At 47.7% G+C, this 18,819-nt stretch overlaps 2 protein-coding genes across 2 annotated transcripts in view; both read right to left on the bottom strand.

The window, feature by feature from the left end:
* Positions 1–9,014: 9,014 nt before the first annotated feature.
* On the bottom strand, positions 9,015–18,204 carry FZD4 (frizzled class receptor 4). Its single transcript, XM_002925180.4, has 2 exons — positions 17,592–18,204; positions 9,015–15,471 (listed from the first exon to the last, which is right to left on the bottom strand). The coding sequence occupies exons 1-2, from the start codon at positions 17,874–17,876 to the stop codon at positions 14,143–14,145; spliced, it is 1,614 nt and encodes a 537-aa protein (XP_002925226.1). The 5' UTR covers positions 17,877–18,204; the 3' UTR covers positions 9,015–14,142.
* Positions 18,028–18,819, bottom strand: part of LOC117803519 (translation initiation factor IF-2-like) — a 48,612-nt gene continuing 47,820 nt past the window's right edge. Inside the window, exon 6 of the mRNA XM_034667593.1 lies at positions 18,028–18,584. Coding sequence (XP_034523484.1) covers positions 18,063–18,584 — 522 coding nt within the window. The 3' untranslated portion in view covers positions 18,028–18,062. The remainder of the gene's footprint in view (positions 18,585–18,819) is intronic.

Genomic DNA, 18,819 nt, shown 5'->3' with positions numbered 1-18,819 from the left:
TTTAACTGGGGAAATATGCATAATAAAGGAAAATAATAATAATATAATATTTTTAAGCATTCTACTGGTACTCTGCGCAAAGTGCAATGGAAGGACAAAGGTGGTAACAACTTGACCCAGCTTTAAAAGTCTGTGTGTGTGGCTTTCTTATTTGTGTGTTTTGTTTTGATCTGCCTTTCACACTAATGTATTTTATTCTTCCTTGACTTAGCTATTTTCAAATAATCATTGTTATTATGAACCATTACCAATTACTACATTACATACTGTTTAATTGCCCCAACTGTAAAAGTTAGATATTATGATCACCATTTTGGATATTTTAGATATAAGAACACTGAAGCTCAGAGAGGTTATGTAACCTACTCAAACTCACACAGCTGGGAAGCTACAGAAGTCAGATTTGAACCCCCAACTATTAACTTCAAGGCTTGTGTTCTTTCCACTACATGGTACTGCTTGAGGTATATGTGGCAACTCAGGACCGGCAGCATAAATTGTAGAAAAAAAATGCAAAGTAAAAATATGGGGTCTTCTGTTCAGAAATTATTAAGAATTTCAGGACAGTAGAGCATTGAATAAAGCAGAGGGCCTTTCTAAGCATGGGGCCCTGAACACGTGTCCTGGTCATACACCCATGAAGTCTGCCCCACCAGCTACAATTTACTTTGCAGATGGCATCTCCCATCAAGGAGCAAAAGCATCATAGTAACTGGCAGGCCCAGACCTCAGTGACAGAATTTTCCAGTAGTCATGCTTCATGTGCGTGCTTCCTGATGTCATCCGGAGGGCTCAGCATGGATCTCTTGGGCAGAACTTGCAGGCTCTGTGCAGTAGCTTTCCCAGAGAAGGAACATTTTTTGTGTGGGGAAAGATAGATCATCTTGGGGCAACAAGGGTTCTGACCACACCCTCAGCTTACATTTAGAACCTGAGGAGGGGCTCATTAACGCAGCCCAAACGGACACAGCCAAAGTCTCTTAGCCGCTCTTACTAAACTGTAGTGCAGACCTGTAGGTGTGCTCTAACAAAGGCAGTAGGGAAAAAGCAACAAGGACTCTGCATACGCTGGCTTATAAGCCTCTCTCCTGACGCACTCAAGAAGGTGATCGCTCCTGTGGACCCAGCAAAGATTATGATTGTCCTTCTGGTCAGCAATTCTGAATCAATGGTATTTAATCTTCTGAAATCATAGTCCCATCTATGAAAATATGGACCATCTCCATAAGAAAAAGGAAACATGTGTACATAAAGTATTTTGCATGCAATTATCGACTCCCTGCATTGACCCAGATTTTTTAAAACCCCGTTTTAGATCCTAGCTTCCCCAATTATAGAACCTACACTATTAGACCCAGGCAGAAATTTAGAGATGACTTTTATGAAACCTTCTTATTCCTCAGAGGGGGTGAAGGCCGAGGTCACTTGTGATAATAAAAGGCCCTGTATATTTCCAAAGACTCACTCTCCTGGTCGTCAACTCTCCCTTGACGTAGTTGCTCCACTCCTAATGTGCGCCTACCAAAACATTGTCACCACGTGGGACATTCTAACAGCACAAATGGCTGATGTCAGAATGCTAATGAACATTTGGGGAGCACCTGACAAGCCAAGGTGTTGGGGATGAGAACAGTTCATGTCCTCGAGAAGCTCACAGACATCTAGGGGAGAGACACATACCAACAACAGAGTGTAACAGAACGTGTGTCATTACAGATGTCTGAGCTCGGCTGAGAGCTGACATACAGAAGGACACCATCAGCTCTGCCTGCTTGGATCATACCAGGCTCCCAGGAGAGAAAACTCCGACAACAGGGTCTTGAAGAATGGGCTCCCGGCCATGCAAGGAAAGAGTTCTAGCTGAGAGGCCAAGCATATGGGAAGGCAGAGAAGGACAAGGCAGCCTGCGGGGTGGGATCGGCTAGAACATAGACTATGCCTGGGGGAGACGTGGAAGGTGCTGGAAGGGTCCAGCTTCTGGGGGCCTTGGACTTACAGGAGACCGTCAGCTGGAGTGATAGATGAAGGAGTCTCTTCTTGGGGACACTACAAGGAGGACAGATATCCATCTGTTCTGCATGGGCTTCCCCCGGGCGGGGGTGGGGTAGGGATGAGGGGCAGGCAGCCTCTCTCGGATCTCAATCCCTCTCTCCATAAAAATCAACTACTGCCAAACACTAGAGAACATAAGAAGAGCCCTGGAAAGCACTCATAAATGACGGGCAGCCAGCCTAAAATATCTCTAAGATGCCAATGAGATCTATTCACCAGAAAAGTACTGTTCTTCTCCACTAAAACATGGCTGAACGGGAGAAGGCCTTCTCACAGAGAAAGTACTTACATTTTTAAAATTAAAAAAATTTAAAAATCTGATCCCAGCTTGATATATGATGTGTTTCCTCTGCAAGGTTTCACATTTTTTATTCATGCTTAAAATTGAACCAGTTTAGCCCTAGGCGGTGGGCTGCCTCAGAAGAAAGGTTAAAATCAAGAGAAGAGAACATCTCCAGAAACGCATAACGGCTGCTGTTTCCTTGTCACTACTTCTCAGGATTCCGGGGCAATATGGGCTAAGAAGTCCTTGGAAGGGGTGTGTTTTCTCCCCAGCAAATGCAGAAACAAGAAAATCCTAACTACTGGGACTCTCCATGGCCCTGAAGATATTCTTCCCCTGCTCACCGCTAGGTGTCATGAGAACCCCGTTTTAAAAGAAACAAAGCTTCAAAATTGCAGACCTAAAGAAAACAATTCCCCCTAGTGTTCAGATTTTTTGGCAAAAAAAAAATTTTAACAAGAACACAAACTGCAAATGTTTGGAACTTATCTCTTGAGTATCTACATAATGGTCATATTTCCTCAGACTACCTGTAAATAAGATGGTTCCTACAGGATCGCCACAGATTTTTGTTGAAATACCCATGGTAAACGTACATCGTGCAGGAAATTCCATTGCATTTACACTATTTATTTAATAAAAATAATCTCTGCGATTATTTGCATTTATTTCTGAAGGAGGATGTTTTTCCTTCCTCAGAATAAGTTCAGGAAATGGGTGAAGTGTTCAGGAAGTTAGCTAAATGCTGATGTNTGATGTAAATCCAAAAGGAAGGGTTGTTTTTTAAAAAAAAAAAAAAACCAAAAAAAAAAAAAAAGCTAGGAAGTGGTTCTCTCTTTTACTTATGGAAAATGTTATACAGAATTTCTCATTGAAAGGGAAGAGGACCAGGAAAAATGTGTGTGCCCGTGATATCTTTTTCCGAGGATCTGGTTAGGCAGTGCAGACTTTTACTGATAACAGTAGCCGGCAAAGAAAACTGTGTCAAGAAATAACATCTAGATGGAAGGGCATGACGGGGGATTAAGTTGGTCCTAAATTCAGCCCTTACTATGGCATTTGTATTGGCTATTCTAGGAAGTGTGTCTTGATAGGAAACTCTGAGTCCAGAAGAGGCGGTGGGGCCCCTCGGCCCTACAGAAACAACCAAACACTACCCTCTGCTCACAAGCTCCCCGTCTCTTCCATGCCCCGGCAAATAGTGTCATGCTGACCCTGTGCCCCTCCAGGGAGGGAGTCTCATTCAAGGAAAAGCCCAGCTTCGCAGGCCGCCTGGTCCGTGTTTTGCAAATTGCAGAGGCCCTTCTGTGCGGGTGGTCATTGCTCCGAGGCTCACGATGCAGGGAGTGTGCTGGATCTGGTGCGCAGAGCGAACAGAAAGCTTCTGGCCTTGAAACACCCCCAGCCCAGAAGGCAAAGATTCAGCTCCTTGAACAGGGCCCTGGAGGACGCTGCCGGTTGTGGTTTCTCTGAACAACGCCTGGCCTTTGCATCTCTTTGCGACCACCTTCCCTCAGGCCTCCGTGGTTTCTCTTCCAAACTGGTCTGCCAGCCTCTGCCTGGTCTCCAGCCCCCAGTCCCTGCAGCAGCCAGGGTGAGCTGTGCCCTCACATTGTGCCCCGCCCGGAGGACGGCACAACCTCCCAGGCCTTTCATGACTTGGCCTCAGGCCACCTTCCCTCCCACTCCGAGAATCTCAGGTTCCAGTTCTGCTGAGCGAGGGCTGCACCCTGCACCCCCAACAGGCCACGCTCAGCACGTTGATTTGCACGTTTATTCCTCTCACTCTGGGTAAATGAGGAAATGCAGATTGACCACATGCTTTTTTAAACTTCTACAGAATAGTCTCTTTGGATTTATAGAATTAGGAGAGAGAAGCAAGGGAACGGGGCTCGAAGGACACAAGGCAGACCCACATAGGCAGCCATCCGTTCAGGCAAATATCCCAAATGACCACGGCTGCGGGAGAAGATGCTCAGGTGCAGGAGGCTGGCCATTCTGAGGAGTCCGTGCCTTCAGTGGCCCATCATGAGCATGTTTTGGTTTTGTTTTTTAAAGATTTCATTTATCTGAGAGAGAGAGAACACAAACAAGGGAGCTGCAGGCAGGGGAGAAGCAGACTCCCCACTGAGCAAGGAGCCCGATGTAGGGCTCAACGCAGGACTCGATCCCAGAACCCTGGAATCATGACTGAGCCGAAGGCAGACCCCTAACCAACTGAGCCACCCAGGTGCCCCTCATTTTGTTTTATTTTTTATATACTGAAATCAGTGGGTGGTTGTGATGAGCAGACCAAATCTTAAGAGTGGTGGTGTCTGGGATCCACACCTTCCTTCTCCCTCTTCCCCCTGTCTCCCTACACATTTACCTGTTGAGGCAGAAGTGTCGTTTTCAGGATGACATGACAACAGTTTCAAGAACGGTTTCCCATTGCACTCGGTACTCAGAAGCTGTTCTTCCTGAGCAAAACCAGAAAGCTCCTGGGACTTCGGTTAGGGAGAAATTACATAGTAAATGTGCTAGGAAGACCAACACTGATCCTTTAGGGAGTAGGGATAGAGGGGGATGTGCGGTGCAGCCAATGAACTTCTGGAGGGAGTCGTTTTATCTTATTTATCTTTTTTTTTCTTTTTTTCAAGATTTTATTTATTTATTTGACAGAGAGAGAGACAGCCAGCAAGAGAGGGAACACAAGCAGGGGGAGTGGGAGAGGAAGAAGCAGGCTCCCAGCAGAGGAGCCTGATGTGGGGCTTCAATCCCAGGACTCTGGGATCACGCCCTGAGCCAAAGGCAGATGCTTAATGACGGAGCCACCCAGGTGCCCCATTATTTATCTTGGTGTCCCCTACAATGCCCTCCCAGGACAGTGGCTAGCGTATGATGGGCCCTCATTCAGCTATTCAACAAATATTTACTAAGCAGTAGAGGATTTGTTTTCCCAGGTTTGGAGTTTTAAGCTTGTTAATAACAGCTGAATTCTTTCTCTGTTTTGTCATCTGCACTTTTGGACTCTGAGTTGGACCTTGTCTTTTGCGGCTTTTTACAAGCACTCCATCTCTCCTGCCCCAGCCTGGGCCAGTATTCTACAAAGAGTAGGCTCCCAGCAAATGTTATTGGGGGGGGGGAGGAGGAAAAAAGAGGGGAAGAAAGACAACTAACAATAAGCATCACAGGGGGTAGGTGATCATTCTCAAGCCTGTCTTTGAGACTAGAGAATTTTCTTTGAGAATTTTGCCAGAGCATCCTTCCAGAAAGTCCTACCTATCTGATGGCTCTTATTGTTAGCTTTTCTTTCTTTCCTGTGCCGGTTATGTTTGTCACCAAACCCCTCCAGTTCCCCAGCTAACAAAGTAAAGCCTACCTCCCTCCTACGTCCTTCCATAGACATTCCTGAGACTCATGTCCTGTGTCAGGCACAGCGAGCGCCAGGCTGCGAGGGCACCCAGGCAGGCACCTTTTGGTACCAGGGTCATTCTCAGGGGTATCAGTCCAGTGGGGGAGATGGACACATGAAGAGACCATTACAAACAGTGCCGTGAAGCCTCCCAGAGTTGGAAACAGAGAGGCTTAGACTCAGCTATGGTAAGAAGGAAAGGCCAGAACTGTAAGGAGGAGAGTCAAGGAAGTCTTCCCAGAAGAGATGACCTAAGACTAGAATCTTGAAGGAAGAACAGGCACAGCTTTCCCTGTTGAAGAAAGATGGAAGGGGCATCCTAGGCAAAGGGAAACACCTATGAAAAAGCAAGGGAGTGTGAGGCAAAGCGTAGACAAATTGTTCTATGTGATTTATCAATTCCATCTCATGGCTTTATACTTGACCCATTTGCCTCATATCATGTGAAGTGATGCAACCCTCAGGCATTTTAGGAAACTTCGGTAGCCAATCACTTCATCTTTTTTAGCCGATTGCTTCATCTCTTAAAAAGAAAGGCACTGATAAGGTGGGCTCGCCAAGAGATTAAGCACGCCCTTTGGTGAAAATAGGATCAGACACTTAGAGGAAACCAAATGGGAGGCTAATGCACATCAGGCCACTGACATGAAATGTAGTAAATTTTAATTTTTATTCTCTCTCCTGGGAGTGAGACGTTGGAATCCTTTGTGTGAGGGCAGGTGAATGAGGGGTTCTCTTAGCCTGTGAATAAGCTGAGAAAGAGGACAGGGTGATTTTAGGAATTTCAGGTGGGGCCAAGGCCCGTTTTGAAAGCCTTTTGGAATACACCTTTGCAAGTCCAACATTTTCACAACATTTAGCGAGATGCTCTGAATCCGCCAACCCTGCTACACTGAGAGGGAAAATGGAGGAGGAAGATGGCCTTCTCCAAGCGTGGTTTGTTTCTGTTCACAGAACCTCTGAAGACAGGAAGCCAAAGCTGACCTCTTTAGTCAAGAGTGAGCTTAACTTTAAAATTATGATTGCATGTGAAAGCTAAAATGGGAAAGAAAAAATCAGTTCTCAGGACAGAAATGCTAAAAACCCTTGGGCCACATTCCAGTCAAGGTCCTGGCCCTGCACACAGAGCTCCCATTGGGGGTGGGTGGGCGGGAGACCAGCCAAGACCAGTTCAAGTCAGTTGAGTGTCAGGGATCATAGGGTTGATTCTAGAGGTGTCCAGTGTGCAGATAAAGAAACTTACCGGAGTGATTTATGCTACATAATCCTTAAATAACAGAAGCTCATGGCCAGGTCTCATTATTGAGAGAGTTGCCTGCCAAGACGCTTACACATTCCCACCAAACTGTTTGCAGTGGTTGAAGGAATCAGAGGAATAGAGTATGTTTTAGTTTCCTAGGGCTGCCGTAACCAATGGTCACAAACTGGGTAGCTTCGGACCCAGAAATGAATTCTTGCGCAGTTATGGAGGCTAGAGGTCTGCAGTCAGGGTGTTGGCAGGGTTGGCTGCCATTGGAGGCCCTCAGGAAGAATCTTTCTTCTTCCCTCCTAGCTTCTGGGGGGCTGACTATACTTGGGGTTTCCAGCCTGGCCAACAGCTGCATCACCCTTGTCTCTGCCTCTGCCTTCACGGGGCGATCTCTCCTCAGTGTCTTTGTCCAAACTGCCCTCTTACTATAAGGACGCCAGTCATTGCATGAGCGCCCATCTGAATGCAGCGTGAGCTCATTTTAACCCGATTATGTCTGCAAAGACCTGATTTCCAAGTAAGTTCACATTCACTGGTACAAGGGGGTAGCACTTCAACATGTCTCTGGGGTGAATGCACCCACTCACCACTGTGTGTAAAACAACAAAAATCCATGGGCTGGGCGTGAGAAGACCAGGCGGGCCACACTGCAACTTCCCTGGGTGAGTCTCCTGCCCGAACTTTCAGTTCTTCCTTAAGCAAGACAATGCCTGCCCTGCTTGCTTTAGAGAGGCCATGAGAATAAGATGAAATCATGTAAATATAAAACTATCTTCTGGGGCGCCTGGGTGGCACAGCGGTTAAACGTCTGCCTTCCGCTCAGGGCGTGGTCCCGGCGTTGTGGGATCGAGCCCCACATCAGGCTCCTCCGCTATGAGCCTGCTTCTTCCTCTCCCACTCCCCCTGCTTGTGTTCCCTCTCTCGCTGGCTGTCTCTATCTCTGTCAAATAAATAAATAAAATCTTTAAAAAAAAAAAAACTATCTTCTATATGGCAAGTGTTCCTACAAGTGCAATTATGAATTCATTCCAGATTGTGCTGACTTCTCCTTAACTTCATAACTACTTAATGAGTAGGTAATGAAGTGAGAAACACAGCCTGTCTTACAGTGAAGAGAATTTAAATTACATACGTCCCTTCATTTATGGTTTCAGATAAAAGAACAATAGCAATCTGCAGTGAAGAATAATAGTATTACAGATCGTTCTTCCCTGGGCTTTGTCCTTACACCAAACTAGGGCCATATTCAGGAGAAACCAGGGTGTGGAAAGTAATTTAAAGGCAAACCAAGAGGGCTGATGTTCTCTTCTGGGCCCTCAGCAGACATCTCCAATGGCCATGGTTCCCCTTTTGTCTGTATCTGTGCGGTCCTTATTATTTGCTCCTATGACAGTGTCCTGATAATGGATTTGAATTTGCTTTGCCTGATGACTTCCGGATACGGAGACGTAGACCACCCAATTTATAAAATTAACTAAAGGAGTCATTATCCTGGTTGACTGATACAACATACTACCATATCTATTATACAAAATGACCATTTGGTAGCCAAGAAAAAAATGTTTTTAATGAAAATGTTAAAAAAAAAAAAAGAGTTCCCTTACCCCTTTTAAAAAGTCCTGAAGGCTCTAGTGGTGATAGGAACTTTTTCAAGCCACCGGATTAAGTCAAAGGGGCTTGGAAAGTATATTAAAAATGGCCACACATAGTGGAAATGCCAAAAAGAGGTGTCATGGACGACAGCTTGGGAACTATGGGTACCTCCATAGCATCATGTGACCATGTGAGTGATACTGATGACCACAGTAGTGATAAATTCTGTTGACCTTGGACCTCAGGGGTTTGCTGACCCAGGAGAAATCCCAGAGGGGAAAAATAGCACCAGCAGAAAAGAAACAAAGAGGCTCTCAGAAAGAGGCTCTCAATCTGCCCTGCAGACCAAATTCTCTGTTTCTCACTGCTGGGAATGTGTGCTTCCTGGGAGCATACCTCCGGGAATATGCCATATCTCAGACCAGTTAATAAACAAAACTTTATTTTCCTTTAATACAAAAATTAAATAGCAAAGTTTATTTTTTTTGTACAGTGATAAATTAGAAATTTACAGTACAGACATCAATGCAGACACACGTTTGTACACCCTTAAAAGCAGGGTCCTTTTCCTTGATGTTCAGTAATTCGTTAGGGCACAGGTAGCAGGGCTTTGCCTGGTACCTCTGTGTTGAATATCTGAAGGCCCCCCGGGTTGGCCTCAAGGTGGCTGGAGCTGCAGGGCAGCACGGGGATCCAGGGACAGGCCACAGGGCACCAGCCTGCCTTCTGCACAGCCATGCTAGTCCCAGTTCGTCTTGTCATGAATCATGCTTGATATTGATTCCACCTTTCCTGCAAAGAGCTCAAGGGGCCTTTCATCCTCAGACCTTCGAAAGTCTCACAACATCCCTGTGAGGTAGGAAAAAATTCAGAACCACCTAGATGCCCCACCGGAAGAGAGACAGCAGCCTCCCCCTCCCAAAGTGCACAACCAAGCTGGGGCCCAAGCCCATGAGTGGACATGGAGAGGAGCACATTCTGGGGGGAAGATGGACCAGTCTTCAGGGAGCAGCGCTGCTCCCTCCCCTCTTCTCAGAAGCCCCTCTGAGATGACAGTGGTCATATATTGAATATTGCAGGAGCTCAGGGAGCCACCAAAGACTGGAGGACATGGCTCACAGAGGACCCCAAACGGACCCTCTCTGAATTGCCTGAGCAAATACGGGGAATTCGCTGGTGCAAAGAAGAGGGGAAATAAGGTGAATCAGAAACAGGAACAGTCTGCTACAGAGCCAATGGGCTGCCCGAGGGGAAGAGGCCTGCTGGGGAGGGTCAGGGCTCACTTCCCTCTTGGTGAGAGCCAGCGTGGCATGACCGCACATGCGCGTGGCAAGCCGCAGCGGCAGAGCGCTCTGAGCAGGCCACAGGAGAACAAAATCCATTATTTAAGGCTCGGGTAACTGATCCTCGGAAGGAGCAAAATGCTCTTCTAGGAGATTCCAAGATCTATGACCTAGGCCCAGAGGGAAAATGATAACCTGGGTTCTCTGCCAGACATTACACAAACCCAGAGGAGGACTCTGAACCCAAGTAAATAAAAGAACACCAGGAACCGTTAGAGTCCAGTGACTCGACATAATTGCCTAGAAAGGCAACTCCCTCCAATCTCTCCCATCACAGAATGAAATTCAGGACGTAGCTTGATCCTGGGGGCTCCTTCCAGAGTCTGCGCCCCGTGGCTCTCGCCACTGACTGCTGCTGGGGCCACTTCCCCAGAAGCCAGAGACTGCACCAGCCTGGTGACATCCCTGTAAACTGCGTCTGTGCGCCACGGCTGAGGCTGTCAAGCTCCTCTGTGTCCTCGGGTCCCAGCTTGGTTGCTAACACAGTAAGCCCTGAATTCAGTGACCAGGAGGCTGGGGAGGGGGGGGACCAGAGAAGATAGAGCTCAGGGTGCTGGTAAAGAGTACAATTCAGAACCTCAACACAGAGGTGTCCCTGATTCTGGGCTTGAGGGTGCAGGTGAGGGAGTGACGGGGAGGGGAAAGTCAGAGAGCATCTCAGGGAAGTAAACAGTGTCACCCCCTTCTCTGGTTTCAGGACTGCCAGCTCAGAAGCCGTCTCAGAGATCAGGGAAAGGGAGGAAAAAGGATATGAATCAACCAAGTAGCTCAACCAGATGGTTCTGGCCAGTTCCACCCTACCCCATGTTCCTCTTCCCTGAAGGGTGGCCTTTAGGCAGAGAAAGAGGGGTTTGCCAGAGCAGAGAAAGAGGGGTTTGCCAGAGCAGAGAAAGAGGGGTTTGCCAGAGCAGATTTTATCCGTTGAATAAAATCTCCGGAGGCCAAGGCACTTTGTGGGAAGCTACAATCATCCCTACTTATTCTAGAATTAAAAAACAAAACAAAAACAAAAACAAAAGCCCTAACCTTTTCCCTAGCAAGATGTCCTCAAATTCCTCTGTGCACATCACATGGAATACCCCAAGCCCCTCATGGCGGCTCCCACAGCCACATGAAGTGTGGGAGCTCACATCCTTTCAGCCAGTGTTCACAGTCTTCCTCAGGGATCTCCACAAAGGTGGTCATGAAACAGGGCTGAGGCACTTTGTCAAAACCCCTGTAATTGACTAGCAGGGAATTGTGGGGAGGGATGAGAGAAACAGTACAGGTAGAAAGACCCAGGAAGCACTTATGGGATGGGAGACAGTGGAACAGATGACCATTCAGAGGCCCGTCCTCCTTCCCCAAAACCAACCAACAGCAAAATTCAGCAGACCCAGGAGCAATCTCAGTCCAGGTCAGTGAGAAGGACAGAGCTTGTACTCCTCGACGTCCCCCAAGGTACCCAACACAGGGCTTTATACAGAGTGGGCACTCAATAAATGTGCTAATAATTGACTTTTTTTTTTTTAAACAAATACCAGCTTAAGAGGTGATGGAGTCGCATCAAGGTAACTGGTAACTGACCTCAGACACAAAGCTCTTTTCCTGAAACCGTAAACACTCTCCACTGTCTGGACCCTGAAAGGAAAGGCCCCCAGCCCTGTGACATTGCTCGGGCTACTTATCCAATCTGCACCGACAGCCACTTCTGATCAAATATACTCTCCCCTGAGAAGACGAGCGATTTGCAGAAGGGACATGTTAAAACCCAGAAAGTTGTCAGGGCACTAGCTCCAGAACTCGGGTGTAGAGGTTCACCCAAGTACTCTTATTATTATTTCATTATTCACAAATATTGAGCACCTACTCTGTGCCTGGCCCTGCTAGGTGCCGCTTGGGTCACAAAATCACTGAAACATTAGAAACACAATTGCCTGACAAAGCCCTACAGTCTCACAGTGAAGCCAGAGCCCCACTGCACCGTCCTTCTTTCCTTTCCTGGGCTGGAGTCTCAGCACAACTCCCTAGACGCTGGAGTGGAGCGTGAGTAAGGGCAGGCTCTGCCCCTGGGTGCGTGCTCCAGGGCCCCGGCCAGCTCTGGGAACTGTCTGCAAGCAGCACAGGGAGTTCACATTTTGTATTCTGTAGGCGATGTGGTCTCAGATGGAGTTCAACTGGTCCTTCTGGGGATCATTTCTCATGCTCCTAGAACCCTGACCCAGAGTCTGGCCAAGGTACTCGGGCTCAGCACACACACAACAGGGGCCACCCGTGCCCAGTTAGCATTTGTCCTCAAAGCCCCAAGGCTTTCCCTCCCAAAAGACACAACAGACCTTAAAGGCATCTTCACCTCAGACGGCTCAAGAGCCCCCAAAAACAAAGAAGAAAGGAAAACGTCAAACCATGGACATAAAGCTCAAAAACACAGAAAAGGACACGTGTATTTCCAGAATCTGACCACCTATTCGGGAATTTGAGTCCCTGGAAATGTTTTTCCACAAAGAAATGTGATAAAAGAGTTTCCTACCTGTTTTTAAAAGGGGGGTGGGGTGGGGCATGAATAAATAAATGAGTCATTGCAAAGTAGTTGCTGAAGCAAAGATAGGCATGAGCTACAAGGAGAGCAACCTGTGACACTGTCAACAATTTGTCCCAGAGATCTGGCGATTAGAAGGCCTAAAGCAGGTTAAGAGAGAGTCCAGTTACAATTTTAAAAGAATTGCAACTTTTTGAGAGGCTGCTAGGGGGGTACCCCATTGTGAGGAACATAAAGCATAAATTTTAAAAGCTCTGGATACCCCTGCAAAAGGCAATTAAGACCTGTGTTGTTAAGAGTTTGCAGTTCATTTCATATGGTTTATACTTTATTCCCTACTAACCAATCAAGCTCCTGGCTGGCATTCTGGAGATTCATTAAGCACCATATAAATACTCCAGGCCACACTGCCTCCAATGAAATCTTATAAGGAGCCTTTGCCAATTACTAGGAAACAATTATGCACCAAGTAGTTGGATTAGCTGTCCTTAGTTCTCTCTACAAAACAGAAAAGTCTTCATTGTGGTAGTAGACTAGACTGATAACATTCTTAGGCTAAAGGAAAGAAAGGCACTATCACTCTGAGAATGCAAGCTGACCATAGTTTTAAAGTCAGTTGAGTATACTATTATGTCATGGTCCAAGAATGTGCTTTTAATTGTAATTGACACACACAAATTACACAGCTAATCTGTGTGAATGCAAAGTTGCCAAGAAACTTAACATTTTAGCTCCTCCAGACTGGCGTCTGCATAGATGCAATCACACAAAGTAAAATATATTAAGTCCCCATTGCTCAATGCAATAGGTCTCCGGGGTTGGTAAGGTAAGTCGACTTGATAAATCTCATTTTCCTCTGAATTAAATGATTGTCAGAAAGTGAATCACCTTACTTTCCCCCTCATTAGGCATGCTGCAGTACAAAAAAAAAAAAATCCTATAAAAATACCTATTTTGAGTCATTAATGTAAAATGAAGAAAACAGCAGCAGCCTAGAAGAGGGATATTGAAATTTAAGAGGAAGAGAGAAGAAAAATCCACTGGATACCTTATGTGTGTTTGTACAGTACTTTCGTTTTTCAAACAATTCTGTTTTATGACAAAGGCACTGAAAGATTCTGACACCACCTCTTGGGATAGCAATCCACAAAGTTCTAAACAGCAGACAGCGCACCACAGAAAATGTTTATGTTAGATCAGCCCAACTATAAAACTCTTGTAACACTTGTCTGAACCCAGTATCTCCAGTGTTTATAGATTGTTTTGCTATCTGAAAGACCCAGTTAGTATTTAAGATTTTAAGGGTTAAAAAAGTTAATCTTTCTCCCTGCGAGTCACCTACTCACAGCTCAGATCTCACTCTGCAGGGAAAAGCAGCATCGCCCTGGACCCTCCTGGAATTTAGGCAGGACCTCCACGCTCCAAGTTGCGACCTGCTAAAGTGATCAATGTTTTGATTTTTCACAGCTTTGAAAGCCTCTAACTGGCTTTTCCATTTTGGATCATTCCAAAGTCTGCAGCAAAATCATTCCTTTTATGATGCTGGGGAGGGGGGGGCAGATGGCGGTGGCTTATAGGGGTCACTTAAGTGTTGCCAGTTTGCTCAAACTGAGATTCACCGCAGGAAACTTTTAGTCGCACTTGAGCCAAAATGCTAGCATTCCCCTACCCCCCCCTTCAAAATTTGGAAAGTGTGGAGCCCGGGTAGCCTTATACCACAGTTTCATTGCCTTTCCCAGGCTTCACCCAACCGTTCCCTCGCTTTTCTCTCTTTACCTTCCCAGAATTCACCAATCTGTTAGAACACTTTTGCCAGGTGTGCAGAGTTTTGGCAGACCAAATCCACATGCCTGAAGTGATGCCCACCAGCAAAGACATAAAAATTTTCAACATTTCCACTGCCATATTGGAGTCATCTGCAGAATACCGGAAGAGTGCCCAGTTGGAGATTTCATAGAAATAACAGGCAATCACACAGGTGGCAGGCACTGTGTACAGGACTGAGAAGACCCCGATCTTGACCATCAGCCTTTCCAACTTGTCTGTCTTTGTCCCATCCTTTTGCAGATTGGACCGAATTTTGAACAAGGCCACTAAACCAGCGGCGATGAACAGAGTTCCGATCACCAAGTAAGTGAAGAGGGGAGCTACCACAAAGCCCGTGAGGGCATCGAGGTTTTGGTTCCCAACATAGCAGAGGCCGGTCAGCTCATCCGCATCCACCAGTCTCATAATCAAGATCACAATGGTTTTCACTGCAGGGATGGCCCAGGCGGCGATGTGGAAATAAGAGCTGTGCATCTCAATGGCCTCATGACCCCATTTAAGTCCCGCTGCCAAAAACCAAGTGAGTGTCAGAATAACCCACCAGATGGAACTTGCCATTCCAAAAAAGTACATCAGCAAGAAAATGATTGCACATCCTGTGTTCTTAAGTCCTTCTTGGATGAGAACAGGTTCTGCTGCCTCTTCAAAATCGCAGGATATCCTTTCCCGGCCTACGGTCAGCCTGACAATATAAGCAATGCTATAAATATTATAGCACATACTGAGAAATATGATGGGGCGCTCAGGGTAGGAAAACCTGGAGGAATCGATCAGGAAGGTGAGCACCGTGAAGGCAGTGGAGATGAAGCACAGGCTGGCCCACACGGCCATCCAGATGTCCGTGAACTCCTTGGCTGAGCGGCTGTATAAGCCAGCATCATAGCCACACTTAAGAACACAGTTCAGGCTCCTCTTCACCCAGATGTACTGATCCGAGTTGGTGCCTACGGAATGGCACTCTTCCCCAGGCTGGATGGGGGTTTTGTGAGGTAGCGGCACCTCCTCATCACCTGGCCCTTCCATGCACATGTGGTTGTGGTCATTCTGGGGTGGGAATTTGCTGCAGTTCAGGCTCTCTGGCCAGGCAAACCCAAATTCCTTCAGGACGGGTTCACAGCGCCTCTTGACTGAAAGACACATGCCGCCGCATGGGCCGATGGGGATGTTGATCTTCTCTGTGCACATTGGCACATAAACCGAACAAAGGAAGAACTGGAAAAGTAATGAAATGAACAAAGAAAACAATGACTTGGAAGTCTGACCAAATGCTTGCACGAAGTGGAGTTGAATGCTTCCAGGCAAAGTACATATCGACTTTTAAACCAGCTATAGGGACTCTAACTGTTTACTCCGACCTCAGACTAGGGTGCCTAAAAATCCATCACTTGCATTCTTTGCTCCTTTGGGTTCCAGCAATCCTTTCCAGGAGAACATAAATAAATAAATAAATAAATAAATAGGACCTGAAGAATTACATAATCCCTTTTTGCATAATGCTTAAGAAAATAAACCTTAAAACTTAACTTTGCATCTCCCTCTTTCAAAGAGCTGAACAGCATAATCGAATGACTGTCATTCTGGTGATGGGGTGATTTATTTTTGTCCTCATTTCTTTATCACCATAAAAATAAATGTAACACAACAAACCAAACATGTAGATCCAGCTTTTCTCCTATTAATATTCTCTTTCTCTACTTTATCCCCTGAAATTATTTTTTTAATCAGTCCCATACTGAAACAGAAAATGTCCTAATTGAGACACTAGTAGACCCAAGAATGGGATGCAGGTTGAGGTCTCTGGTCTCCAGGGCTTTGTTTGGCCAGGTCTCCTCAATGAATAATAACGAAGCACAATAGAAAATATAAATGTGAAGTCCCTGGAACTGCAGTACCAGCAGGGGAGAGTCCAGTTGCTGTCCTCAATTCCTCCAGCATTGATAAACAGTCAGCTTGGCTCCTTACAGATGTTGTCTATGAAGTCTAGAGTTACAAGTAACTATTTTCCAGCATGTAAAGGGATCCAGTGCTGTCCTTCAAAACAGCTTGGCTGCTTCCCCAGGATACATGTAATTAAAAATATATATCCCTGCAAAAGCTGTTTCTCCAACAAAATTGCCACTGATGTCAGGATATGTGCTGTTTCCAAACTCAGAGTTAGAGGATCATTTTTTAAGCTTTTATAACCTAGTTCTAAAGTTCGGAAAACCCCAAAGGGACATTTCAGCAGCTACAGGTCTAATCCCAACCATCTTTCTGAAACCACACTCCAACTTTTAAAATGACCTATGTAAAAACACGCACCTACTAAGGAAGCTGCCTGCCTGTTTCTTATCTCTCAGAAGTTATAACCAGAACCACAGATTTCTGAAGCTTTCAGCCTGGACAACTACCCTCTATTTTTCCCCTAAGTTCTCTCTTGTCTAAATTTCTAAAACTCACTCATAGCCTCACCAACCAAAACACAACCAGTGCTAACTCGTTTTAAAATCTCTTTCAGTTCCTTTTTTTAAAAAAATGAATTAGTTGTTGGTTTTGTAAGATTATAATCACCCTGTATATGCAAATTATTTCTTCACCTATTGTAGGTTGAACATTTCCTCTATCATTACAGAAGCTTTAAAATTTTTAATGACTGAAAAAAATCTTCCAATATACAAATTGCCTTCCTGGGGCTTGACCACACACTATCACCTTTTCCTCAAGCTGTGATTTCTCCCCGCCAAATCCTAAATCTGCCCTCAAACCCGAGGATCTGAACAATCTCAAGCCACCCAACCATTCCTTCCTGCATGACCTCTAAAGTCATGCGGGACGACGCGAGGACGGGCCACCCCGCAGAAAACGCGGCAGTGGGGTTTCATTTAATAACCCATCCCAAAATATGGGGGAGATAGGAGGTAGGAGAGGGAGGAGAAGTTCCCGGCTCCTTATCTCTCCTTCCAAGTCTAGTTGCAGCTGGCTGCCCTGCTGGGGACTCGCCCACCGAGTAGCGAGCAGCGGTGGCCAGAATCCTTGGCAAAGATAACCCTCAGCTCCACTGGGGTTAGGGGCTTGGCCAGACACGGGTGAGCAGGGGAGAAAAACGGAAGGGCGGGGTGTAAGAGTGGGTTCTTTCACAGGCCAGATGACTTACACAACGTTTTGGCTTCCAGTCCCTGAGAAGGGACAGAAAAGTGGGGGTGGGGTTGGAAATCACTTCTCCAGGACAGTTTTACCCTTCAGCCTTGGAAGGGGGCAAGGGTCTTGGCTTGGTAATGGCTCCACGGAGTTAGTTTGGGGCGTCCCTGCCCTAGGGGTCCCCTCCCGCCAGGGGTGGGGGTGGGGGCGCCCACCTGCAGCTGGCTGGAGCAGCCGTACTGGATGAGCGGCGTGAAAGTTGTCAGCTGCAGCTCGGCGTCTGTCTGCAGCTCGTGCCCCACCAGGTTGGGCATCTTGGTCACGTTGTAGCCCAGGTTCTGGCACATGGAGATGCGGATGGGGTCGCAGCGCCGCTCCTCCTCGTCCCCGAAGCCCCGCGCTGGCTCCAGGAGCAGCAGCAACAGCAGCAGCAGCCGCAGACTGAGATCGACGCCCCCGGGCGCCCCTAGGAGGCTCGGCACTGCGCCCCGCCAGGCCATGGCCAGAGCCGGGGGCGGCGGCGGCGGCTGCGGCGGGGGGTGGTCCAGCAGACACCCCCAGTTTGCACGGGGGCGCCGGCTACCCGCGCTGCTCCCGACTCCCGGGAAGGGAGTGTGATAAAGCGCCAAGGGCGAAGACGGGGCAGCGGCCGAGTCTCTCGCAGCCGCGCACGAATGTGTGAGATATTAGAAGCCCGTGGCCGGGGCCGAAGGACAGACTGCGAGGGTCATGGCTGCAGGCAGTGAGACCCCAACCCGGCGCCGGCCGCGTCGGCTCCGCGTCTCGGTGTATCCCGCCAGCACCCAGCGCCGCGCCGCTCTCACCGCCCGAGCCCTCCGCGGCGCTGGAGGTTCGCTGGGCGGTGGCGGGGCGGGACAGACAGCGCGCCTCTCCAATGGCAGGGCGCCGTGGGCAGCGAGGGGAGGGGCCCCTCTGCCGCTGGAAGGGTCAGGCCCCCGCCCGCCCGCCAGCCCCCCTCCCCCGTCTCTCCCTCCCTCTCTCCCTCCCTCCCGGAGCGCCCCGCCCGGCTTCCCGGCTCTCACTTTCCTCCCACCCGGTTCGCGGCGCTCTGGGGGCCAGGCGGGGATGGAGCCGAGTTGCTCCCGCCGGGCCAGCCTGCCCCCTCCTCTCCCAGGTGAGAAATGCTCCCAGATCAGTCGGCTCCCTTTCCTTCCCCTCTTCCGGCTGTCACCTCGGCCCGTGGCTACCTACCTATCAGGCAGAGAAATGTACACAAAGAACACGGGATTTAGATTTACAATGATTGTGGCTTTAAATCCTGGCTGTGTGACCTTGAGCAAATTGCTCAACCTCTCGGCGTCAGTTTCCTCATCCGTAAAGAGACTTGGGAGGATTAGAGGTAATGCGTAAAACGCTTAGCCCCGTGCCTGGTACAACGCAAGCTCACAGCTATTTTCACTGCTAACTTGCTTGGGTTGGAGC

The sequence above is a fragment of the Ailuropoda melanoleuca genome, chromosome 8 (genome assembly GCF_002007445.2).
Source record: "Ailuropoda melanoleuca isolate Jingjing chromosome 8, ASM200744v2, whole genome shotgun sequence".
NCBI classification, from domain to species: Eukaryota; Metazoa; Chordata; class Mammalia; order Carnivora; family Ursidae; genus Ailuropoda; species Ailuropoda melanoleuca.
Note: the sequence above shows the minus strand (reverse complement) of the source record. Positions and strands in the feature narration are given on the sequence as shown.

Bases quoted from the DNA above. Each gene is read 5' to 3' on its own strand.
- FZD4 (XM_002925180.4), bottom strand. From the start codon at position 17,876: ATGGCCTGGCGGGGCGCAGTGCCGAGCCTCCTAGGGGCGCCCGGGGGC. The intron at 15,472-17,591 runs GTGGGCGCCCCC...TTACTTTTCCAG, and splicing joins GCTGCTCCAGCCAGCTGCAG to TTCTTCCTTTGTTCGGTTTA.